The sequence below is a fragment of the Arachis hypogaea genome, chromosome 8 (assembly GCF_003086295.3).
Source record: "Arachis hypogaea cultivar Tifrunner chromosome 8, arahy.Tifrunner.gnm2.J5K5, whole genome shotgun sequence".
NCBI classification, from domain to species: domain Eukaryota; kingdom Viridiplantae; phylum Streptophyta; class Magnoliopsida; order Fabales; family Fabaceae; genus Arachis; species Arachis hypogaea.
Genome location: NC_092043.1, coordinates 2,660,321 through 2,682,567, shown reverse-complemented (window position 1 = coordinate 2,682,567; position 22,247 = coordinate 2,660,321). Strand labels below are relative to the sequence as shown.

At 32.9% G+C, this 22,247-nt stretch overlaps 2 protein-coding genes and 1 long non-coding RNA gene across 6 annotated transcripts; 2 read left to right on the top strand and 1 right to left on the bottom strand.

The window, feature by feature from the left end:
• Positions 1-314: 314 nt before the first annotated feature.
• Positions 315-4,033, bottom strand: LOC112705659 (GDSL esterase/lipase EXL3). Of its 2 annotated transcripts, none has more exons than XM_025756553.3 (5): positions 3,566-4,033; positions 1,634-1,764; positions 1,293-1,526; positions 791-1,046; positions 315-707 (listed from the first exon to the last, which is right to left on the bottom strand). In XM_025756553.3, exons 1-5 carry the CDS (start codon positions 3,843-3,845, stop codon positions 517-519), a joined length of 1,092 nt encoding a protein of 363 aa, XP_025612338.1. In that variant the 5' UTR covers positions 3,846-4,033; the 3' UTR covers positions 315-516. The 2 variants fall into 2 exon arrangements, with proteins under 2 accessions (XP_025612338.1, XP_072056501.1); XM_072200400.1 differs by having other exon boundaries at positions 857-1,046; positions 3,566-3,988.
• A 4,316-nt stretch (positions 4,034-8,349) lies between these two features.
• LOC140174893 (uncharacterized) lies at positions 8,350-12,145 on the top strand. The gene is made up of 7 exons (XM_072201639.1): positions 8,350-8,476; positions 9,872-10,062; positions 10,201-10,404; positions 10,507-10,935; positions 11,455-11,544; positions 11,657-11,729; positions 11,835-12,145. Exons 1-7 carry the CDS (start codon positions 8,350-8,352, stop codon positions 12,143-12,145), a joined length of 1,425 nt encoding a protein of 474 aa, XP_072057740.1.
• Positions 12,146-18,842: 6,697 nt separating this feature from the next.
• On the top strand, positions 18,843-19,976 carry LOC112708303 (uncharacterized). Of its 3 annotated transcripts, XR_003156294.3 has the most exons (4): positions 18,843-19,125; positions 19,248-19,340; positions 19,485-19,575; positions 19,685-19,976. It is a non-coding gene; the product is annotated as an uncharacterized lncRNA (long non-coding RNA). The 3 variants fall into 3 exon arrangements; XR_011864300.1 differs by having other exon boundaries at positions 18,843-19,340; XR_011864301.1 differs by having other exon boundaries at positions 18,843-19,340; positions 19,485-19,578.
• The last annotated feature ends 2,271 nt before the right edge of the window (positions 19,977-22,247 follow it).

Below are 22,247 nucleotides of genomic sequence, written 5' to 3'. Positions count from 1 at the left end.
GCTTGAGTCTTGTTATTGATATAACTCGTATGATAAATTTTATTTTAAAAATATATATTTTTTATGAGTGAGACATATTTTTTATATAAACAATTTTAAAAAAATTAATAGTTAACCTATTACTTTTTTAGTTTTAATTTAATCTAAATATTTTTTATTGTTTTTGAAAAAAATCTTATAAAAAATTTAATAATATACGACGAGAAATACTAAATTATATAAAAACTAATTAAAATATAACACAAAAATATTTTTAATAAAAAATGAAATAGACATTGTTTTTTAATCGTTTCCAATATTAATAGACAAAAAAAAGACAAAAATTTATTTTATTATCAAACATCTTCGAATTTCATAATGAAATGGAAGGCAACAGTAGTAAATAAACTGTGGCGATGCAATTAAATTTATTATTCAACAAACATGGTTATATCAAATTGATATGCATGAAGTTACAAATTGGATTTAAATAGAGCAAACTAAAGTATATAAGCAAGTCACTCGGTCGTCATCATATTATATCAGTTGTTCGACGTATTTATCAAGAACTTGTCGTATTAGGAGTCTGTACACTGATTCAGTTGGATGATAACTATCCCAAAAAACATATTCTGAAGCATCTGGACAAGTGGCATCCAAAGGGTTGCACAACACTGCAACCTCTAGTTTCCCTGTTCCACAGCAACCTCTGTCCACAACTTTATAACCTACAAATTAAAGTTCAACCATAAATGCTCATGAATAATGAATGAGTTACCAAACTAACTACCCTATACTATGGTATACTTACCATAATTTTGGTAGTTGAGAATGATATCAAGAAGGGGGTTGTAAACATCAATGTAAACGATCCTACTATTGGGTGAGTTGCGATTAAGAGAATCCAATTCTTTTGACAGTTTAGAGTTAAATAATTTTGCCGCGTAATTGTAATCTTCAGCACACTCTCTTGCTAAGCCTCCAGCTAAAGTTCTCTGTGAAGGCACACACCCAATCGGTGGTGCACTCAGTACCCCAATTCTCCGCGCTCCAAGTGCATATATCTCCTAATTATAGGGGAATTAAACAAGTTAATTTGTTGCTTGAAAATAATTATTTAAAATAAAAAACCATGTTTACTATTTATTATTTATTTAGGATAATGCTAGAAAGACAAAAAAAAAACAGTAAGAACTTACCTTATTTAATATTTATTAATTATCGTAATAATTAATAAATACTCAATAAAATAAGTTATGACTGTTTTTGGCTGATTTTCTTTGCTTACCAAATATTTTTTATTTATTTATTACCTTCACGAAATTAGAGGCTGAATTGACCATAAGGTCAGTGTAAGCAGGAATATCATACTGGAGTTGTCTAACGCGAGCAACGAAATAGGTATTGGCAATATCGTCACTTCCTGCCACTACAAGGTAAAGACTGTTTTCTAGAATGAAATTTGTTCTTTCTTCTCCAACTATCTGTTTAAGCTTTCCTATGTACTCTTTGAACATCTCTAGTTGCTCCGACAGTGATATCACTGACTGAAAATTAAATAATATAATTCATTACATAAACTAGCTTCAAGCCAAAATTAGAGAGAGATATAGTGTAAGTTAGAGTTCAAAATATTTATATATATTATATATACCGTTATTTTTGGCGTCAAGGGATCGTATCCAGAGGCACCTGAAGCAAAGCACACTCCCGTAACAAGGTCACTTGGTTGTAGATTTGGATCCAAATATGCGGGCAAAGTTTGCTTAATATTCATTTCTTCAACTGAAAATCAAGGTCAATATGGTCTAATTAGTTGCCATGGAAAGAAACAAAATTGATTTAGAAAAAGATCAACAATTTTTTTTTTCTTCAGTGACTTTGCAACAGTTGCTAATAGTATTGTAGACTGATAGGATAATCATCTTTCTGACCAGAGACGGATCAAGGGGGTAAAAATAGGTCTTCGCCTCCAAACTTTTTCAAATAAAAGTTAACTACTATTTTAAGTATAAAAAATTATGAGTTTAATTTTGATGTACCGATAGTATAAAATGTTCTATACAATCATGTAATTATAATTGTTTTTTAGATGATTATTTATAGATTAATATAAAAAATAGTTATTTTTGCTAATATAACATATGTAAAAAGATTTTACATTGATCATGTATTAAAATTAAATTCATAAAGTTATTACGTATTATATAATTTTATTTTTATTTAAAAAATAAAATAAATAATTATCTTATATAAATAATTAAATTATTAAACTTAAAAATAAGTAAAAATTCTTAAATTAAAAAAATATTATTACCAATTATTTTTTTATTAAATAAATTTTTAAAATTTTAAATATTTTTTTAAAATATTTTTTCTTGATTTTCACGCCTAATATCATGTAAAAACACTTTAATATTTATAATAACTAAAAAAATTTATATATTATATATATACACAAAAATAAATATTTTAAAATTTATTTATTTATTTCATGAATTAAAATTATAACATATTAATGATTATATGTATATAGTATTCGCAAATTAAATATATTTTAAATACATATAATAAAATTATTAAAACAACTTATTTATAAGATAATTTTTTATGATATAAAATATAAAAATATAATTTATTGTCATAATAATATTCAATAAAATAAAAATAAATTTTATATTTTATTGAATCTAAAATAAAAAAGATATATAAAAATTAAGATAATTTTTTTAATAACAAACACTTGTTAGTATTTTTTAATTAAAAATATATTAATCATAATTATATATATTACTAAATTTATAATATTATATTTAATTATATAATATTTTAATTTTTTATTCTTCTCAGGCCAAATTTCTGGATCCGGGCCAGATTCCGAAAAATATTAGATGTAATGAAAAATATTCTTTGCCATTTTGTCTGAGGCAAACTTCAAATTGAAAGTTCATGTACGTCACTATGTCGTCATGTAACACCTTCGGTTTTGTTACACGTGTTGTGTTAGTAATATTTTATTGGTACGATATTCAATCTCAAAAATTGATGCCCTGCCCTTTTGTGAATCATTAGTGTTTAAATGTAGTAGTTGATTGTTACAACTTGCTCCTACTCAACGTCTGAAAGAAAAGGTGTATAATTAATGCAAGCTCTTTACTCTAATGAAACCCGATAATCTAACCACGATGGCAATTAGCCAACCACTTCACTATGCTTCACAGGATGTCAGGAACCATGCTGCTTTTTTAAATAAAAGACCAAGTTATATAATTATTCATGTATATTTTCGTTCATATTTCAAGTTAAGAAAAGAAAATTACTTTTAAAAAAATTATATATTTTTATTAATATTTTAAAATTTTAAGATAAATTATTAAATTTATGACAAATATTTTTAACATAAAATTTTTTACTCAAATAAATATATCTTTATATAAAATAATTTAAATATAAATACATATTATATTAAAAAATTTAATCAAATAATCTAACTATTTTTAATTATTAACTTCAAATTAAAATCTCAACGTGAATAGTCACGGATATATATCAAGTAAAAAGTAGAGAGAAGAGATCAAGCAGATACCAAGAAGGTCGGTAGGAATTTTTCCATTGCAAAAACGACCAGTTGGGTTGCCTCCCTGAAAATCCTTTCCGTACGGAGGGAAATTGCATTTGACGAGTGTCTTAATGTCGTTGTTGTTGCCAGGGTCTACTATCGAATCTCCAAAAGCTATCACAGCAGGAACTGTAACATTTGGTGGCAATTTCACCAACGCACTCGTCGTCTGCCACAAAGCTAACAATACTATCAAACTCAAACGGACCATTAAGCCATTATTATTATTGTTCACAAAAACAGCCATATATACTATATAGTATACTAGTGCTTAACAAGCTAAGGGCTTCTTCTTCAATTCACGAATAGCCCCACTTTGTGTATGTATATATATTCTGGTTGTAGCTACTTAGCATCTCTCTCTCGATATATATATACAGATTATACACATGCACATAGCACACTTTATCACGTCCTTTAATTTCAATTACTACATTTATTGCACAACTAGCAAATAATATATGGTTAGATCCAACGGTGATTATGAAAAGACGACTAGTAGTACGTGCACTTTTTAGAACCTTGTGGAAAATAAGGCCAAGTATATAATTAGGTGATCGAACGGTAATAAACGTATAATTAATTTAGACACCGAGATATATATAACTCAAATGACAAAATTTTTCTATCTTCATTTAATTTGAATTTCACTCGTAATTAAAAAAAAAGGAATTAATTTACATTGTTTTGAAAAACAAAGAGTACATATACGTATTGACTAATGTTAATTAACTAACTTTTTTTAATTAATTTTTTAAAATAATTTTATTTATTTTAAATTTTAAAATTAAATCATAAATTTTTATTTTAAATTATAAATTATAAATCTAAACACTAAAATTGATTAATATTAACTAAAAATTATTTCTATATTTTTATAACTAATTGATGATGGTGTTAGAGGCAATTGGAGCAGTAAATTATGTTAGCAACATCAATTGTAAAAATCGGACCGTATCGATCGCTTCGATAAAAAATTGATGAACCAAATTTTTAATTGGTTCGGTTCAATTTTAAAACTGTTTAAGGATAAGAATCGGTAAGAATTGGTCAAAGTTAGTAAAAATCGATAAAAAATCAGTCCAATTGAATTACTTGTAGAAAATTCTATAATTGATGAAGATATAATTTGAACTTGGATCCTTCTTGTGTTATATGCTCCCTTTACTATTAAGTTGTGTTATTTTTTGTTATTTTATATGCTATTCTTAATAATATAGTAAAATTACACAATAATTGTTTTAGATATTATTTTAATTTTATATTCACTCAGATTTAAATTAATTATATTTTTTATTATTCATAATTATTAATATAAATATTATTAAACATGTATAAATAATATTATCAAATATTTTTATTAATTATAATATAATTATTTTTTTATGATTATATGATATTTATTAATATTATTCTTTTAATAATATAGCGATATAATAAATATAAAAATACTTTAATATAAAAATAAAATTAAAAAATTTTATTATAAAAAATATAAGAATTTTATACACTTATTTAATAATAATCGGATTATAACTTATTGGTTATAATTTGTTAAATCTTGATTGTTTTTAAAATATTAGTGAATATATCTATTTTAAATTTTAATTTTAAGTTTTTAATTTTTTTATATTTTTTATTTATATAGGACTGATTCTACCATTTCAATCAGTAACTCATCGATTAAACTAACAATAATGCTAGGGAACCAAGAGGGTTCCAGCAAAAAACCAGCCAAATGTTTCTGGGCCGAGATTCCAAAGCCCACTTCACTTCAGCCAAATCCCAAAATTCACGCAGGGTAAACAAAATTCACCCTGTCCAAAACCCTAGCCTTTCCTTTCACTCTTTTACTGCATCAGATTTTAAAACCATCCACGGCCGCACCAGAACACCAGGAGCATCGGGCAAACCTCGTCTCTGACTTCATTTGACGCCACGCCTCCGCCCAACGTACCAGAACGGCGCGACTCTCCCGTCCCCTTGTAGCTTCCTCAATCTCGGACATGGTGACGGGCTCCCACCCAGGTTTGTCGAACGAGTAGGTTCTCCTGCTCACAGAGGACGCGCCGCTGCTGCTGCATGCCAGTGTTGGCAGCATCGTTGAAGCCTCATGGTGCAGCTCTGCTGAACGTCGTTGGACAGCCACTGCTCCAGCCTGGAAACCTCTCTTCATCCCACTGATTGGTAAGTATTTAGATGTTGCTTCTAATTTTCTCTTCAGGTTTTTGAAAAAGGGTTTGGACAAGATATTGTTATAGTGTTTCGGTGATTCTTTAGGGATTGGAGGTATCTGTTGTGTTGTATGTTATGTTGGATACTTCAGGTATTAGTACTGGTAGTAGTATGAGATATTTGTAAATTGTGATAAATCACTGGTCGTTTTGAAAAATATCAACTAAATGTTTCATTTGTGGGTTCTGTGTACTTTGATTTATTGCTCTTGGATATCCTAGTTGATGTTCTTCCTTGTGGTTTGGGAGTTTCGCAAAAGGGTAAGTGGTAGCACAAATCTCCACACTTTCGTACTGTTGTACCAGCAAGTGCACTGGGTCGTCCAAGTAATACCTGAACGAGCCAGGGTCGATCCCACAAGGATTGTGGTTTGAAGCAAGCTATAGTTATCTTACAGGTCTTAGTAAGGAAGATTAGAAGGTTGTTGATTGTGAAAGGAATACCGAATTGTAATAAAGGATAGGAATAGGGTTAAGGATTGGAGTTGCTTTGTCTTTTTGAATTAACTCTGGTACTACTGTCTTCTTTGCTTGTGAATGATCTTCTTCTATGGCAGGATGTATGTGATCAAAGCCATTGCCCGTGGTCATTGATCTCCTCTGTTCCAGATCAAACGCCATTGCCCGTGGTCATTCAATATGATGGAGGGTGAAGCTCTAGCAGTTCATTCTCTTGGCGATCCTACTCAAAATGCCACAGATAAGGTCAAATCTTCCAGATTAAAGAATGCTGCTTCTATGGATTCTAGCCTATACCACGGAGACCCTAATCTCCCCGAAAATCGGCTGAATTGGTGTCTCGAGAAGTCCTTAACGAAGTTGTGGATTAACCATTTGAGAGATGTATAAACATAGCTGTTGGCTCATGCTTTCTGGCCACGTATTCACACGAACCCAAGTAGACACAGGTGTTTGTCAGACACGTTCGTCTTAATGTGATGAACAAAGCTAATTTGTTGGATCATCCTATTCACCACGATGAAGATCGGATATACATCTTAGAAGTAAATCAAACACAGATCGAAGAAGAAATAATAATACTTTTATTAATTTATAGGACTCAGCAGGGCTCCTCCCCTCAACCTAGGAGGTTTAGAAACTCATACTAAAGTAAAACATGTATGATGGACGAATCCAAAAGCTATAAATTACATAGATTAAATTCCTTAAATACTAAACAAATGACTAGTAAGGGTAAAACAGTCTTTTTAGTGCTAAAATCCATTTCTAGGACCCACTTGGTGAGTGTTTGGGCTGAGCTTTGATGAAATCCACGTGCTATGAGGCTCCTTGGGCGTGGAACGCCAGCTAGGGGGTCCTCCCTGGGCGTTTGGACATTGGTCTCTGCTCTTTGGGCGCTGGACGCCTGGAAGGGGGCAGGTAGCTAGCGTTGAACGCTAGTTTTGTACCTTCTAATCCGAAGCAAAGTATGGACTGTTATATATTGCTGGAAACCTCTGGAAGTCCGCTTTTCATAGCCATTGAGAGCGCTCCATTTGGACTTCTACAGCTCCATAAAAGCTCTTCTGAATGCAGGTAAGTCAGATCCGAATAGCATCTGCATTGCTTTCTCTATCTCTAAATCAGACTTCTGCTCCATCTCCTCAATTTCAGCCAGAAAATACCTGAAATTGTCTAAAAACACAAAAACTCACAATAGAATCCAAAAATGTGAATTTAACACTAAAACCTATAAAAACTAAATAAAAACTAAATAAAACACTAAAAACTATATGAAAATGATGCCAAAAAACATATAAAATATCCGCTCATCAGTAAGTTAGTGATAAGTAAGTTTTTTTTCTAATTGAACTTGGGTCTGAACTTGATTATGTGAAATTCCAGCATAAAAAATTGATTTTTTAAGACAGATTTGTTGGAGGTTTAACAACATCTATTGGAGTTTTAACTGTATGGTTCTTTTATTATAAATTGGGGTTTTTACTTTTTTTTATATCATGGGTTGGATGGTTTTTTCGTTTATGCAATATGTATCTCCCCTTCAAAAGGTTTATACTCATGTTCTTTTGTTTGGATAGCTTAATTCTGTTTGTAAATGCTAAGTTGTTGTATGTTTGTAAATTGCTATAACTAGATATTGGATATTGCTGAATTTAGAGAACCAATGATGTTGTTATCAAAAATTAGATTTCGCTGAATTGCATATGATTAGAGATTTTTTATATCATGATGTACCAAGTTAAATTTGGTGTGTTTAAGTTATATATATATATATATATATATATATATATATATATATATATATACTCTTGATAACTAGGTTTTTATTGCTTTAATTTGGTGGCAAGAACAATACTCATTTTTAGAGATGAATTTTGCAGCTTAATAAAAATTTTAGAAGTCATTTATGATCACACACTACAAGAAAATAAGCCTTCTGCCACGCTTTAAAAGCGTGCCGAAAGTGCAAAAAAAACGTGTCGATAGCTTTTCGCCACGCTTTTTGAGGGAGGTTAGGATTTTCTGATCGAGGAAGACAACGACTGCTCGACGAACATGACGGCGACGACAAGCTCAAAGAAGACCATGGTGATGGCGACGGCAAGCTCAAGACAACGACTGCTCGACGAAGATGACGATTACAGCGATAAAGGCTGTGTGCAACGAAGGCGATGCAGGCTGGGTGAGATGAAGGGCAGTGATGAACGCGATGAAGGCTGAACAATGAACGCCGAAGGAAGCTAATGGGTTCGAGAGTGAAGATGAAGTGATGGCGCAATAGGGTTTGAAAGAGAATTTTAGGGTTAAAAAGATTTTAGGGTTTGAAAGGGAATTTTTTAACTCTGTTCTAACTTAGCTTTTATCAAAACCAAAGAAACCAAGAAATTCAAATGATAACATTTAAAGTTTTAATTCATACTTTTATATCAAATTTAGCTTAAATATGAATATTGAGTTTACATTAAATACTTTTGATTCTAAATTATAATTTGTTATATTTTTAAAGAATATTAAATAACTAATTATTAATACAATGTACAAACTGTAAAATTAATCAAATTATCTTAAACTAATTTTGTTAAGTATAATTTGGTAACATAAGAATTAAGTGTACTCTAACAAAGTTATGTGATTTAAAAATAAACAAATTATAAAAAATACACATTTTGCAAAGAAAAAAAAGATACTAGAAAAAAAAGAAAAAAATATTGACTGGTGAAAAAAATAAAATCACAAGTCATCTTAAAATTTAGGGTTAAAAATAAGTTAAGTGTGAAAATTTGAAAACTTATCATTTAGGATTAAAATTTGAAAACTTGGGAAAAAAAGTTAAGTGTGAAAAAAAAAAGTGGAAAACTAAATTTTAAGGGAGGAACTCTATCGGCACGTTTTTTTACGGTGCCAAAATAAACACACTATAGCCACGCTTAAAAAGCGTGCCGATTTCCTTTTATGGCCACGCTTTTTAAGCGTGCCAAAAAAAGTGTGGCCAAATTTCAAATCAGTGGCCACCCCACGTAAAAGCGTGTCGATTTCCCTCTATGGCCACGCTTTTCAAGCGTGACAATAAAAAAACGTGGCCAAATTTCAAATAAGTGGCCACTCTCGTAAAAGCGTGCCAATTTCTCTTTATAGAGGAGGAGGAGGCTAAGAAGGCTAAGAAGCTCATCGATTTTTCTGGCATCAATGGAGGAGGCTAAGAAGCTCATCGACGCAAATTTTATCCGAGAAATCAGATTCACAACATGGTTGGCCAATGTTGTTATGGTAAAGAAAAATTACGGTAAATGGCGCATGTTTGTCGACTTTACTGACCTAAATAAAGTTTGCCCTAAAGATACATACTCCTTACCTTGCATTAACACTTTAGTTGATAACTCTTGTGGTTATGGCACTTTGAGTTTTATGGATGCATACTCTGGTTATAACCAGATTCTTATGCATCTATCAGACTAAGAAAAGACAGCATTTATAACTGAATATGGTAATTATTGCTATAATGTTATGCCTTTTGGTCTAAAGAATGTAGGAGCCATGTACCAAAGACTGATGAACAAGATTTTTGACTGACAAATAGGTCGGAATATTGAGGTGTACGTTGACGACATGGTCGCCAAGACAAAGGTCGAAAACTCTCACATCGCCGACCTTGCCAAAATTTTTGGGCAAATCCGAGCTTATAACATGAGGCTGAATCCTGAAAAATGCACCTTCGACGTTCCTGGAGGAAAGTTCCTCTGGTTCATCCTGACCAGCCGAGGCATCGAGGCACACCCGAAAAAATAAGCAATACTCTACATGCATAGTCCAAGGACGATCAAAGAGGTCCAACGACTAACTGGGAGATTAGCGGTATTATCCAGATTTCTGCCGTGCTTAGCATCTAAATCCTCTCACTTTTTTCAGTGTTTACGGAAAAATATGAATTTTCAATGGGATGAAAACTGTGAAGCTGCATTCACGAGTTTAATACAATTTCTTTCAGAAACACCTATTTTACAAAAACCTAAGCTCGGGGAGCCACTATATTTGTATTTGCCAATCACTGATTCGGCGATCAGCCCTGTTCTTGTTGCAGAAAATGACAAAGTTCAACAACCAGTTTATTTTGTAAGTAAATCACTGTAAAATGCCAAGCTCCGTTATCCAAAGTTAGAAAAGCTCGCCTTCGCATTAGTCTTCTCTGCAAGGCGGCTCCGACCGTATTTTCAGAGCCACATCATCAACATCAGAATCCGCCAACCACTAAGACAAATACTCGCCAAGCCAGAACTAGCAGGAAGTCTAATCAAGTGGTCCATCAAACTTTCAGAGTTCGATATCCACTACCAACCCAGAGGATCTATCAAATCACAATACCTGGCTGATTTTGTTGCTGAATTCACGGCACCAAATTCGGATGCAGGAAATCCGGAGTGGATTTTGTTTGTTGATGGAGCTTCCAATCCTAAAGGATTAGGAGAAGGCATACTCCTTGAAAATCAGGAAGGCATAGTCTTGGAGCACTCTCTTCGATTCTCCTTTAAAGCAAGTAATAATCAGGTCGAATATGAAGCCCTCATTGCTAGGCTCAGGTTAGCCATTGACTTGCATATTTTTTCCTTAAAGGTTTACTGTGATTCTTTGTTAGTTGTTCAGCAAGTAAATCAATGTTTTCAAACGAAAGATCCAGTTTTGTTAAAATATCTGGATGTTGTTAAACACATAGTCAATAGCTTTTCTAATATTGAGATTAATCATATACCCAGGGATCAAAATCACCGAGTAGATATTTTATCAAACTTGGCAACTACATAGTCACACACTGCAACACTCTTGCAGTCAATATTAGATAAACCGAGCATTGATATAACCAGTGTTTTAATATTATTGACAGAAATAGTTTGCAACAGCCTTACATACATTACCTCAGAAATGGGGACATCCTGGAGGAGGGTCAAAGATCAGAAAAAATTTAAATGACAGGCTTCTTTCTTTACATTATTGAATAATGCTTTGTATAGGTGAGGTTACTCTCGACCTCTTTTGAAATGTGTAGACAGATCGGAGGCTGACCTTGTTTTGGCTGAGTCTCACGAGGGCATTTACGGAATGTACTCTGGAGCAAGAAGCCTGGCACAAAAGATACTCCGAGTTGGCTTCTATTGGCTGACGATATAGGACTGCCGACAAAAGGTCAAAACTTGCGATAACTGCCAGAAACATGCTTGGATCATCAACATACCAGCCGAGAACCTACATCATTCAATGGTAAGCTAGCCATTTAATCAGTGGGGAATTGATATTCTCGGACCTTTTCCCACTACTCCGAAGCAGGTGAAATATTTGGTTGTGGCAATTGATTATTTTTCTATATGGATAGGTCCAACCTTTAGCAAAAATCACATCATCTCAAATGATATCCTTTGTTTGGAAAAATATAATCTGTAAATTCGGTATACCTCGTCATATCATAACTGACAATGGTCGCCAGTTTACCGACCATAATTTCAAAGCTTTTTTGCAGAATTTACAGATAAAGTAACACTTTTCTTCCATAGAGCATCCACAATCCAACGGATTAGCTGAAGCTGCCAACAAGGTCCTCTTACAAGCCAAGGGCCTGTGGGCCGAGCTTATCTTGGAAATCTTGTGGGGGTATAACACCACGATGCATTCGACAACTAAGGAAACACCATTTCATTTGGTATATGGATCCGAAGCCATGATACCAACTGAGATTTCACAAGACTCGCTGAGAACACAAGCCGACCACCATGATCAAGCTCGGCGAGCCGAGCTTGACTTAATTGAGGAGGTGCGAAACACAGCATCCGTTCGTCACCGAGCCATACAGCAGCAAATAGGCTGACGACATGACAAGAAGGTCCACTTACGATCTTTTAATATGGGCGACTTGGTGCTGCGAAAAACCGAAAATGCCCGCAGACCCTCCTCTCACAGAAAGCTCGCTGCAATATGGGACGGGCCTTACAGAGTACATGAGGTCCTTGGCAGAGGAGCTTATCGGCTGGAAGAATTGGATGGCACAAAAATTCCCAACACCTGGAAAGGTAAATCCTTAAAGCAATACTACAGTTAACAATAGTAGCACGCTAGTAATCTTTTTCCTACCCCGAGATTTTTTCCAACAAGGTTTTGCTTGAGGAGGTTTTAATGAGGCTAGCTTACCTAGACCCATTTGTAAAGGTACTTCATTGAATAAATACTCTTTATCCTTTTTTAATGAACTTCTTAATATATCAAATCTTGCATGCAAGTTATTTGACTTACGGGATTAACCGACTAAGCCTGTTGCTATCCGACGACAATAACATCCTTATTAACAAAGGATTATTGCCCAGACTAAAAGTCGCGTCACAGTCGAATGCGCAAAACTATGCTAAGCATTGCTTAAGCAAATTCAATACAGTAATCAGACCCTCTTTTGTCAAGGGACCAGCCAATCAATTAGGAACAAACAAAGCCTAATTTGACAGATATAAATTCCCAAAGCAAACAGTAACAATTAAATACAGTGTAGTCCCCATCAGGGCAAGAAATTTAGCCTGAGTTACAGCACCCTCAAAACCCTCGGCAAAAGCATCAAGGATCTCAGCTTCTCGGCTGGTCTCCATCTTTTTCATTTTCAACGTGACCTCAACTATCTGGTCACTCATATTGGAAAGGTCATTCCCCTTTTTCCTCAACATTTCAACATCTTTTTCATGACTTTCTTTTTCCAATCTTAACTCCTCTTCAAGATCCAACAACTTCTTCTTTATCTCGGATAATGTAGTCTATTTTAATTCCAACAGCCCTTTCAGGCCAACACTTTTTGTAAGATTCTGTAGCATCTTTCTATGTTTTTTCTCTTGACTTCGGCCTATGCTGGCTAGCCGAAATCCTAACACCTAAAATAATGATGCAAGTAGCAATCAGTATAGTAGCTCTCTATGATACTTCTAAAAAAAGAAAAAAACATAAAATAAAAATACAGAACTCACTTGCATGAATTGATCGACTCCTACATCCCCAACCTAATCAATACGAGACACATCCGAAGCGGACTAAAAAACTTCGTCCGCCACAATGTTGAAAGGAAACTTTCTGTCCCACACTAACGACCCATCACCCTCATCCTCAAATGCATGAAGTCTTTCTTGCTTAACAGTAATGCTCGACGGTTCACCGAGCTGAATCACTTTCTCTTTTTCTCCTTCTTCCAAATTAATTACGTCCGATTTTCTCTTTTTGAAAAAATCCCTTTCTTCCTCAGTGGCGGTTGGTTAACTTCATCCCCCCTCCATTTTCTCTGGGTTCGAAGAAGAACCTTCAAAGTTCTTAGCTCTGAGACGGGCCCTCAGACTTGATGCCGATACTCCTGGATATTTGCCAGCTGCAAAATATGGAAAAAGAAGTTAGCAAGGTCGAATCAGTAAGCTATCAAGCAAGACAGAAGCAGCTCGTAATCCCTTCACCAAAATAGTTTATAATTGACAACCTATCTTCCTCCCACGGAAGCAACTCGAAAACAGATATTAGACCACCCTTGTCAACCATTTTAATAAGAAAGGCTATTATGCACTCATTTTGAGGAGTTATAAGCTCAGGACCTAGTATATGTTAAGGCTGACAGCACCAATAGATCGGGAACTTCTCACCCAGGTGCTCATCTAAACAAAACAGAAAAACCTCATCTACCGACTTCACCTTAAGAAACATTTCTTTAAAATCTTTGAAAAAGGATTTGTACAACTTAAAAACAGAGAACCCAGGAGTACTATTCAAGTTCACCCAAAGGCATTTCTAGACTCCTTTTGCTTGAAATAGAGAAAAGAAAAGTTCTAGTTCTGGTTCAATTTCAAGAAATTGCATCAGAACCTGAAAGCATTTTAAAAATGCCCATCCATTAGGATGGACCTGAGAAGGTGCATAGTTCATTTGTTTTAACATGTCACACTCAAAATTTGTGAAAGGCAATTTCACAAAAAGTTCCTCAAGCATACAGTTGTACATGAAAAGGTTTTCAAAATCTTTCTTTCTATGAAAAACGCGATCAGAGCGATTGCACGGCAACAATTCTATGAGAAACTCAGGCCTCACTATTCTCAACAAATTAACCTCACTAACACTCTCTTTGTCAATAAACAGAGATGCCCTTATCTTCACATCCCCATCAACCCAATCATAAGACTCATAATCCCCAACTTTCGGCAAAGCCTTCGCCTTTTTCTCACTCATTTTTCAGAATACAAATAGTGGATAAAGCAAGGAGTAAGGAACATTTTTACTAACCTCTTTTACTCATCCTCTTCGAATTTTGGAAGCAACACCAGTTAAAGTAACAGACTTGTGCTAATGTAAGTGGAACTCGAAATAAATTTTACACCATTCATTTAATAAACCCTTCAGTTCCACCATAAATTACAACCATTCATAAAGCCCACTTCCAATGGTTACAGAACCGTTTGGAACTTGCACCCAATTTTGAAAAAAAATTAAAATTAATTTTCAATCAGCATGCCTTTTCGAATACTCAAAAAAAAAAGAGAGAAGAAAGTTTAATTAGTATAAATGAGACACGTTGATCTGGGGACTCCCCATGCCGAGCTATAACTTGGTCAAGCAACTCAAAAGCTCAACCTACCCCATTAAAATCATGCTAAGTTTGGGGCTGTGATATGACCGTTATATGTCACTCACGAGTTATAGCTCAGCAACGTAACTTATACCTGATCGTAACTGACACATTAACTCCACCGATTTATGATTATAAATGACTTTTATTTCGTAACGTCAGATATGTAATTAATCTCCCTTCTGAGCGCCATTACTCAAGAGAAAACAGTTACCCTTGTCTCGCGAGTATAAAAGGAAATGATAAGAATTTTTGAAGGTACGTGATCTTTTCCAAATGATAACTTTTACTAGTATTCTCCTTTGCTGACTTGAGCGTCGGAGTGCCTTTTACAGGTACTCACCCTCTTGTTCCATCTGTTGCTGAAGTATATCGTGATCCAGTCAGAAAGTTTGCTGACACCTATCGGAAGACGAGTTATATATCGACTTAACGACCAGGCAAGAACATGACCAAAATAAAATATTTGGATTGGTTCGATATCTAGATTTTGAGAGCTAAATCTACTTCTCTTTGTGAGTACCAGTTTTATTTGCATTAAAATTTGTGTATCTTTGATAATGACAAAAAAAAATGACGTTTGCATAAACTCGAAATGAACAATAAAACTTAAATGACTTGAATAAAAATGAAATTGAATTACAGATAGTAAAAATATTTAAAAAAGTAAAAGACAAATTAAAATGTAAAGTCCAAAAAAATAAAAATTGCTGAATTTAAAAAAAACAAAATAACATTACAAAGAAGATAAATTGTATAAAAAGAAAATACAAAAATAGTAAAATAAAATTAAAAAATATAAAAATTGATCGACAATGTAATAATTTTTATACTAAACAATGATCGAAATTCAACGCTAAGTTATCAAAAAAATGTAATAATATCTCGTCGAAAATATTATTTTTAATATAATACATGGTAATTGAACTCCTCAACAACATAGCAATAAGAAACAGTAACAACATGATTATCAATCACTATTTAGATTTTGTTTAATGATAAAATTATGGATCTCATATATATTAGTCTTTTCATGTTGTATACAAGGTTATATCAGTCAAATACATTGATATATTATTTAAAAGAGGTTTTTCCTTTTTTTTTTTTACTAAACTAAAAAAATCTTTGTTCTTAATTTTTTTAATAACTTTTTAATATTATTTTTGTTGTATTTTATTTTGTTCATTCAATCTATAACATAAATATTTTTTTTACATTATAATATAGATCTAATTTGAATATTATTTGATATATATATATATATATATAGAGAGAGAGAGAGAGAGTGTATTTTATAGAGAATTTCAATCTGATGTATAAGAAAAAGAGAAAAATAATAACGGAGAAAACTCAGATTCTCAAGAGACGGGTTATTATATCTTATCCATCCCTTATAATTCGGTCTAGCATACATAAGAGGAATATAATGGCCATATACTAAGCCTAAAGTTACTTCTCTTTAAAAGTCGGTTACAAACAATACATTATACGCCGCCTATTAAAGCCGAGTTATTATGACATAAAGTTGCATAGTTAAAACGAAGAGATACTAACTTGAGCGTCAGAATAATACTTCAAGCTGAAGTTCTGGCATGCTATAGAACAATTTGTATGAATTATTTTTTGATACACTTCTTCCATAAATTCTAATCGACAATTAACACTGTTAATTGGTTGGAAATAATAATTAGTTGAATATCGTATCACATTTGCATAATTTGCTCAACGACCTTTATTTATCTTTCTTCTTTTTCCATCTTTAACTTCAGTCTGGGGATATCTGTAACCATCATATTAATTAATAACTGAACATAATAATAATGTCTTAAGAGTTAGTTCAAATTTAGACATCAGTGTCCTAAAGGAATGGATCACGTTGCTTAATTTCTACTACACACACTTGGAGCTCTTCTGTGCGATGCCGATTTAAAAGTGACCAAGGGAAAGGGACACGACTAGCACAAACTTTTCCAATTCGAAACGAGTAAGTTCTCATTTTATTAAAGTTAAGGATACCCTTAGTTTGAAGCACTATGTTGTATATACACTAAAATTAATTATTAAAATTAATCATTAGAATAAAAAATATATTAAAAAAAAATATATATATATTAAAAATAAATTAAATTATATATATATCTATATATAAATATATTTTAATGATTAATTTTAATGTATAAATAATATTTTTGTAGTTGTAAATATATACTCAGCCATGCAAACTGTTGCAATAATACACTTTGATTGGATGATGAGGTGTGGCATAATTAATAGTAGATGACAAAATCCGTCAACTTGTTAAGTTATTCAGTGGACTCAGAGTGGCGCGTGTGAGGACAGGTGTCCATTTAGTGGCATCCGCTGCAGTTATCATTATATTTCCAACTAGATTGATAGGTTACATACAGTTACACAAATTAAAGAGAAGCAAATCCAGCAAATATAATAATGCATCCACGTTTCGTTTCGTTTCTTATCTTATGTATTAATAGGAAAAGTTTCAGGTATGTCAATCACTTTATTGGAAGACTGAAATTCTGACTGTTATGTCCATTAAGATATAAAATAAAAAAATGTTAATGACTCTGATTGTTTTGAGTGAAATTGTGGTTGAGTCTTTAATTTTGTAGTGTTGCAAAGATCTTAACCTATAGTACTGTTATACTAATATGATGGTTTATTAATTAGAGGCTATGTGTAGCTTGTCGCAGCTGGAGCTCAATCAGGGGGGAGAGAGAGAGAGTATTTAATTATTTATTATATTTTGATTTTAGACATATAATATCTTAAGTTACTAGCTGAATACATATTAGATATGATTTAAATATTTGTAAAATTAATTATTAATCAATAATAAATCTGTCAACTTTTGATAAATTTTGAGTTATATGATTATAATGATTGAATTAAATAAATCTTATCCAAGCTAATTGAAAATAAAGAAATGAGTTTCTAAAGTCATTTATTAGTTCATTATGATCATGGTAATAAATTAGATCTCTTATTCTAATTAATAAAAAGATATTACTTCATACTGTTAGATACTGAAAAATATTACTAAATATAAAATTTTACTTCATACGCTTAGTATTAGACTTATAGAGTCACACATTAATAAATATTACGGTCTTTGTTAAAGAATTATTTAATTATTATTATTTTTTTGCTAGAACCAATAATATAATAATTTTATGATAATTTAGAATGTTAAATAACCATTAAGAATAATTAGTTATTTTACCGTTTTAAATTTTATATTTTTAGTTTGGATAAGTTTGTTTTAATTGAGTTATTATATAATTCATAAGATTTCAATTTGAACAAAATAAAATTTAAATTTAAAATAAAATAAAATTTAAAATTAAAAAATACTCAAATTTAAAATCATAAAAAATATCATTATATATATGTTAGAGAATATTCCCACATTTTACCTGAATTCCAACATCACTCTGTTTGAGATAATATTGATAGTAAGAATGTGAGATATAACCAAGAGTGACACATTTTGCAAAGAAAACAAGGGTATGCAATACCAGATAATGATTGGTAAAATTAAAGCTAAGTCTAATACTTCAGTTTTAGATAGATCTTGTATTATCCTCAAAGGTCTCGCCTTTCAGGTTCCGAATCTACCGAGGAGAATAATTCCATTCTAGTTGTAACTCCTCATATGAGGTTATAAATTTAGACAAAAGAGACCTTTTCCTATACTGGATTTAATTAACTACTTTATTGAATGCTGTTTCTCATTGAGTTAAGAAAATTATACTCCTTATTACCTAAAGTATAAGTTAAAAAATAAAGAAAAAATAATATATATTATGCAATCAATACCTAGTCCCAGGCAACACACTCTAATGGATTTTGTCTGGAAAGTAATTATAAGTTGTAAACTAACCATACAATCAAAGAGGGAGGAGATTTAACTAAGAAAGTGACTTATCAATCAATATTAAAACCAGCAATTTCGGTTACACTTGGATGACTTAGATTAAAAGTGTCTGCTACTTCTTACTTGCTGATAATTTTTCCTTTTGCTTGCAATAAAAGTATTTGCTTTAAAATTTTCTCCTGCATGCTTGATGATCATTTTTATCTCATTTGTTTAATGAAACAATTTCATTGCTAACCATGAGCTGGTGATTGTCAGTTGCTGTTCGCGATTTATTTTACAACCAACTAGTTCGGAGGAAATACATGCAATCCAGGTTCTTTTCTCTTGTACCACCATGCAAATGACATATTTTGTGAAGTTTAATTCATCTTTAATGAATAATGGATCTGTTTGATAATTTTGTATTGACCGATGAATTCATCTCTGCAATAAAAGTCCCAATAAGGTGCTGCAATCAATCAAGAAATGTGTACAACGGCTTGCTCTTGTGCATCCAAATGTTTCCTTCAAAGTTATCGATGTTGAAAGGTATCTTCCCCTGCAAAATAACAAAGTCAATCTTCTTTATATTTGTCAATCATTCTTTTGCTCATTTTCTTTACTCATTTTTCTTACCATGTTTGTCAATCATTGTTGCTGGATGGGCTCATAATTCATAATTGTTTGTTGAAGGTCCAAAAGTGAATTTTATAGGGTTCTAGTTCAAATTCAGAACATTTATTAGCAAAACGAAGCCTACTTGATTACTTTTTCACCGAGCTAGGTTGTAAGATATCCATCCCTCTTTCTAATACTTTTATGTATTTTAGTGAACATTATTTTTTAATGTTCTTGTTTTGTTTTTCATTTCATCTTGATATATTGTTTTACAGCAAAAGTAGTTGTCATTATTGGTGAACGAGGATCCTGCTATTATGGAAAGACATGGTGCCCTTGAAAGAGGTTCGAGTTATATTGGAGTGTACAAACTGAGATAGATGCAGTTGCTTGCACTAAGCAGATATTGATATGTTTATAAATTATTTTTACCATGTTTTAGTCTAGACGTGTATCATAAATTTGATATATTTAGAAATTTTTAATATTTTAAATTCTATAATTCTATATAGATATTGTGAATATTTTTTGTATTTATTGAAAAATTGATCTATGTTTGATTCTTTTTGTATTTGGTGGAAATATAATTATTTATGAAAATTAAGTTTTAATAGTGATAAATGTGAAATTAGTAAAAATTTATAATTATAAAATCAGGAATAACAACCGATTTAGTGACCGATTTAGATTTTTAGTTCAGGAATTAGCAACCAATTTAGTGACCGATTTTGGATTTTTCAAATCAGCCATCAGCAACCGATTTTATGGCAACTGATTTAGCGATTGAAAAGTTGGTCGCCATTTAGTGACCGATTTACTTCGCGGCCGATTTAGCAACGGAAAAATTGGTCACCATTTAACGACCGATGATGTTAGCGACTGACTTAGCGACTGATACTCTTTGGTGAGGGTTTGGTGACCTTGTTCTAATTAGCGACCAAGGTTTTAGCGACCAAGGTTTTAGCGACCATCAGAATCGGTCACTAAGGGTTTAGAGACTGATTTTCAAGAAAAATCGGTCGCTATTCCGGTAATTTCTTGTAGTGCGTGAAGTCCAGATCCCTTTGGATGGCAACATCCGACTTGTTGGGTGTCGAGGTGTTGCCTGTTTGAATTCCTTGTGAGGAGGTGAGGGTGGTACCTGCAAGAGACTCCGATGCTTAAGTTGGTAAGGGCTTTAGGCAGATCTTTTATAGTAGATTAGAACGTGAATATACCTGAGAGGTGTCAGTGTATTTATAGTAGAGTAGATAACCACCTTTTTGAGTAGTTCCACCTTTGTTGGTGTATAACCGTTCCCTTTATCTTGGGAGTTTGTTGGGATCTATCTTTTAGGAAAGATAGAAATGAGAGGAGAGATTCAAGGAGGCAGTTACTTGCTTTTTGGGTAGGTAGGGCTGAGCTCCCTTGTTGGTGTTCGACTTCTTTAAAGAGGTCGGGCGTGTCGAGGAGGCCATCCTTCTTGGTGGACCTTCTATCTTATTGAGCCTGGCTTTTATTTATTGGGTCAGGGTATGAACAATTCCCCTACTTGAGTCCTGATCCTTTTATAGGTTAGGCTTAAGCATCTTGTGACTTCTGGTTTTTACATCGGGTACGCCACCTTTATAGAGGTCGGGTTACCCGACTTATTTTTTAAAATTTGAACGTTGCCACTTTAATGAGGAGCAAATATTGCGTGGCAGTTTTTCCTTGGGATTCGTGCACATTTTAAAGAGGAGTTAAGGTGCCATTTGTCCTTTGTCTCTTATAAAAGCCTTTCAACTCTTCTTCTTTTTCATTTTCACATTTGTAAAAACCTTTCCGTTTCCTCCTTTCTTGCTTTTTCAATTAATTCTTGCTTTTAAGACTTTTCTATCTCGAATTTTCCTGAATGGTCTTGCCTTGATAGTGTGGAAAGGAACATTCGCATTTTACTACTGTTTGACGTGCCACTCCTTTTTTGTAATCTTCATCGAGGTTGGTTTCTTGGTTTTTTTTTTTTTGCCTTCTTCCTGGTGATCTTGTATTTCTGTTTATCTGAGACTGCTCTAAGTAATGGTGTTGATGTTAGTGTGCTGTGTTTATCGATTCTTGGGGTTGCTTTAACTGTTATTGCATTGCTTTTTGTTGAGAAGTCTGTTTGGCTTTCTTTTGAGACTGGTGTGGAACGTTTGAGTTTAAAAGACTCTCTTTGATGGTTGATTGATATCACCCCTTTGTTTATTTTTGGGGATTTTTGGATTTTGTGCCCTTTGTAGAACTATAACTGTTACCCTTTTGTTGTCTGATTGTATCTGTATTGCCTCCTATGGTGTTGCTACGATGTGACGATGTTGCATGGGACGGACACCTTTTGGTTGCTCTTTAGAAAAAATATGGAAAAAATGTCTTTCTTTGATTTTGCTGACTTTGCCCGACTTCTTTTGGATGAGGTCTGGCTTCTTTTAGTAACGATCTTTTTACTTTGCATCTATAAGTGTAGCCTTTATGTCACGCTCTGTCCTTACGAGTATGTCGACCAAAGTTCTTCCTAGTCTTCAAATTTGGGTAGATACCACTGTCCTTTCTTATGTCCCTGTGACTGATAGGGAGTATTGTGAGGAATTCCGTAGGCACCATAGCATATGTGAGAACAGGAAAGATGAGAGAAACTATGAGTTAGTGGCGCCTGATTCAGAAGAGAAGGTGTGTTTTCCTTCTTTAGAGGAGTCTGAGCGGCCCTTTTGTTATGCCTATGACTGCTTTTTTACTAGGTTAGGTGTCCGATTTCCTTTTACCGACTTCGAAGTCAATGTATTGTGGTCTTGCAACCTTGCCCCTACCTAGCTGCACCATAACTCTTGTGCCTTTCTAAAA